At 62.3% G+C, this 4,255-nt stretch overlaps 1 protein-coding gene across 1 annotated transcript in view; it reads right to left on the reverse strand.

Moving 5' to 3' along the window:
• Positions 1–771: 771 nt before the first annotated feature.
• TMEM130 (transmembrane protein 130) overlaps positions 772–4,255 on the reverse strand; it is a 15,530-nt gene continuing 12,046 nt past the window's right edge. Inside the window, exons 7-8 of the mRNA XM_023532776.1 lie at positions 2,093–2,205; positions 772–1,675 (exon numbers count right to left, since the gene is read on the reverse strand). Of these exons, the coding sequence (XP_023388544.1) occupies positions 1,487–1,675; positions 2,093–2,205 (302 nt within the window). The 3' untranslated portion in view covers positions 772–1,486. The remainder of the gene's footprint in view (positions 1,676–2,092; positions 2,206–4,255) is intronic.

Consider the following 4,255-nt stretch of genomic DNA (forward strand, 5'->3'; position numbering starts at 1 on the left):
GTCCCCGCTCTGATCTAGGGTGGGCCCAGTGTCAGACTTGGCTGCACGTTGGTCACCCAGGGGCACTCGGACCCTCCTCCACGAGACCCTCATCAGAGTCTGATCAGTCTGAGATGCAGCCCGAGCAGCGGCCCAAGGCCCACCGGTGCAAACCACTAGCCAAGGCTGGAGGCCCCAGACGGCAGCTCCACTCGGTCCACGTGGCCAGAGAGCACACCAGGCATGTCCTGCTGTGGCCGAGAACCCCTCAAATGTCCGTGCATGGAAAAAGAAAGAGCCTCGAGCCACCTGGCACAGGCTTGGCTATACGCAGGGCACGCAAGCTTTATTCAGCAATAATGGCAGTATTTCGTGAGAATGAGCTGCACAGCAGAGGGGACGCTGTTTTCTGCACAAGGTCTGAGCGCAAACAATGACAGCAGCAGAGCTCTGCCCCACAGCCCTGCCCCCCGCCGAACACCCCTGCACGGTTGGATGGGGCCTCGTCGCGGTCCCCTCTCCATCTACCACCTGCCCTCTCCACCTGCTCCGCCTGTCCTACCTGCCCCAGCCACTGGGCCGGCAGGGAGGAGTGGGCTTGGTTCCCCGCCCTGCCTCTTCCTCTCAAGGGCCCCCTGGGAGCAGCTGGCCGCACAAGGACGCCCTCCCCTCCCCTCCGGGGGAGGCCGTGTCCCCACTGGCTCGACTCCTCTTCTGCTTCAAGGGCTTTTCCTCAGTGGAAGTTAACACGGTCTCAATAAAAAGTGCCATTTATAAAGCACTCTGCACTCACAAAGTATTCACCCTGCCCCCATCCAGCCCCCAGCAAATGGTCAGGACACAGGATGTCCTTAGAATGGGGCTAGGTAGTGACAGCACGCAAAGGGAGTGGCCAGGGCCGGGAGCTATTGGGCCAAGTGCAGAAGGTCAGATTTCATCTTAGTTCTAATTCAGGGTACGTTCCAGCCACCTACTGAACCGATACAGAGGAAAGCGCCTGAGATGCGCGTGACCCGTGTGTGAGACGTGTGTGCACGTGCCCGCTTGTCTCTGTGCATGGCTTTTCGTCATATAATCTTAACTGTTGGTGACCGTCCTCCTAGCTCTCTGACCTGGGCAGGGCAGCCTGGGGAGGGAAGCTCGGCTTCCAGATGGGCAGCAGACACGCCAAACGTGGGAGGACTGTGCAAGGGGCAGCCTGGCACAGCCGTCCAGAGGAGGGACCACGTCAAGTGTGGGGTCCCGCCTGGGGCCTCTTCACAGGCGAGGGGTGGGGCGCGGCTCACTGAGAGGCGTTTACAGCAGCGGCTGGACTGTACAGATGGACGGCTGGCTAAGGGGCGTGACTGAGGGGGCTGGTGGCAGCAGCCAGACTGTACAGATGGACGGCTGGCCAGGACGGATGGCCCTGAACTCGTGAACACCCCCTGCTGGGTGGCGTGTACCACCCTGCCCAAAACGTTGAGTCAGCAGTTAGTTGAAGCTGAGACGGGGCCGGGGGCGCCGTTCACACCGTGTACGTTTTGACGGACTTGTAGAAAGGGGGCAGCAGCCCGTGGCTCTCGCGGACGACCTCCAGGTACTCAGAGGGAGTCTCCAGAAAGAAGGGCCGGCAGCACATCTGGCAGCAGCACTTGACCCCGGTGGGGGGCTCCAGGTTCTTGTCAGACATGGGAGAAAAGTCAAAATCAGCCACCTACGGTGAAAACCCCACAGGTGAATCACTGCCCGCTGGGAGCCCCTCCGGTGGCCTCGCGAGCTCAGCGGCTGTGGCGGCGTGCACAGAAAGAGCTTTCTGGCGCCACACGGCACTTCACCGCGCCCTCGGCTTTTCTGCTCTCGGGGGCTCCCTGTTTTAGTTGCCTTCTCCCTTCCCAGCTCATGGGCACAGCTGCCAGCAAGGGGCGAGCACGGGAGGGAGGTTGGATGGGAAGAAGCCAACTGCTGGCCTATGGATGCCTCTTAGGCACGTTTCCCCCAGCCCCAGGGCCTTGTGCTGCTGTCCAGACCCCTCCCAGGCCCTCTGTCCTGGCCCCCGTGCCCTCCCACAGACCCTCTCCATCCTCCTCCTCTCGGGGCCCGGCGGTCCAGCCCCTGCCCCCCGAGCACCCACCTCCACCATGTCCTTCTGGTGAGTGGCGTGCCTCAGGGTGAGGTACATGATCAACGCCAGCATCATGGTGATGAGCGTGGCGCAGGGGAAAGCGAAGACAGCTGGCTGCATGCCTAGGAGCGAGAGAAGGCGAGGTCACGGGCCGGGGCAGCTGGCGCTGGACGCCAGCTCTCGGGAGACCGCGGGGGGTGGGGAGAAGCGTCAGAGCCCACGCGGGCCTTTCCCGGAGGCACACGCGTCCCAACTGGGCGACCCTGCAGGGCCAGCCGGGATCTCACGGAAACCACGCTGGTGCGCGCACGTGCTTTAAAACTCGTCCGCAAGTCCCGCCAGTAACTTCCGCGAGGCGTGGCTTGCTCCTAGTGAACAGCACACGACACGGGTCGCGGCACAGGACCTCCGAGCACATCGTGGCTTCCGCCTTGCTCTCTCTTGGGTGCCCTGCGTCGGGGATGGGAAGCCATGCTGGAAAGACACGCGAGCAGCCCTGTGACCTCTGCCAAAGCCCTTTTCCACCCTCTGGCAGCTCTAGGGCCACTCACGGATCCTGTCCACAGGAAGCCACGTGGCAGAGCAGGAAGGGCCCAGGGTCTGGAGTCAGGCGGTCCTGGGTTCGAATCCTGGCTCCGACCAGGCTACCTAAGGCTAATGCTGACCCACGAGGCTGCCGTGGGGATGCGGCGAGGGGAGGTATAAACGTGCCAGGTGCGTGGCAGGTGATCGGCAAGGGTGAGGTCCCCCCGCCCCTCCCCCTCCTCCTCCTACGTTCCCTGCACACGGGCTCCACCATGTGCCACGAGGACCCGTGTCCCAAGAAAAGGTGGCATTGATTACCTGGAGCGCTGTCTTATCTGCGGAATTCAAGGGGATCACAGGTACTCAGTGCCCAGGAGGTGCTGGGGGAGGCAGGGCCCAAGCCCTCCCTGCCACCCCAAGAGCACCCACAGTTCACAGAGTCTGCCTGGCCAAGGTCATCCAGGGCCTGGAGTGAAATGCGATGTCTGCGCAAGTGTTTAGAGGGACTAGGGAGACTGGAAGGGACAGTGACAACATCTGGTGCACTTATAGGGCCAACCCTGGGAACAAGTGCAGTTGGGAGAGTTTCTCCTGTTGTACGATACGGGTGGGACCTGGCTGGGCATCTGTCCCTTAGGGTTCTAGGATCCATCTTTCTCTATCTAAGGAAATACTTTTCTGGGGTCACAGAAGAGTCCTCTTGGAAATGAAGGATAGAACCCAATGCCATCATCGGCTCATCCCGTGCCCGTAAGCCAGTGGCTGGGCCTGACGATGGCTGGAGGGTACCCCAGAGGGAGAAGGTTGGGCATCCTTCTGAATGAGAGGGACCGCGATGTACACTTTCTGAGCAGCTCACGCTCTTGGAGACCCACCCCCAAGCCCCCCAGCCCTGTGCATCCGGCAGTCCCTGCTGGGGATGCTGGTTTCCGTGGTGGTGACAGCGCCGCGTCGGAGGCCAGGCGCGGGGGGGGGCGGTGGTGGAGGTGGAGGGGGGTGTGTCGCTGATTCCGTGTGGGAGCGTTCACTTCACGTGGGAGACGCGTGTGGCATCGGTGATGTGGAAGGGACATTGACAGAGATGGTGGTGGCAGTGGGAGCTGATACTGGGGTGGCATGGCAGTGATGGCTTTGGTCAAGATGGCCGGTGTGGGGGCTGGTGGGCGGGAAGGGTGTAGCGGTGACGGGGCTGTCTGTGGGCTCTGGACGGTGCCAGAGCTGACGGTGGTGCATGTGGTGTTGGTGACAGCGGTGCCGGTCGAGGTGCTGGTGGCATTTCCAGTAGTGCTGGTGCTGAGGGGGTGTCGGCAGGACTGGTGGGCGCTAGGGCTGCTTGTCGGTGGCACCGGCGGAATCTGGTGGCGGGAGGCTATGGGTGGTCAGTCGATGGTGTCGGTCGGGGCCAGTGGGGTTACCGATGAGGCTAATGTTGGAGGGGTGGCTGGTGACGGCCTCGGCAGAGTTGGTGGTGGCGGCGCAGTGGCGGTGGTGGCCGGGGGGACTGGCTTTTGCTGCCCCTGTGGCTCTGCAGAAGGGGTAGTGACACTTACTGGAGGGCCACACCTGGATCCTGTGGTACTGATGCGTCTTGCTGATGACGTTCTCGGCCCGGATGCTGAAGCAGTAATCTCCAGGTTGTCTGAAGAC

The sequence above is a fragment of the Pteropus vampyrus genome, unplaced genomic scaffold (assembly GCF_000151845.1).
Source record: "Pteropus vampyrus isolate Shadow unplaced genomic scaffold, Pvam_2.0 Scaffold90, whole genome shotgun sequence".
Taxonomy (NCBI): domain Eukaryota; kingdom Metazoa; phylum Chordata; class Mammalia; order Chiroptera; family Pteropodidae; genus Pteropus; species Pteropus vampyrus.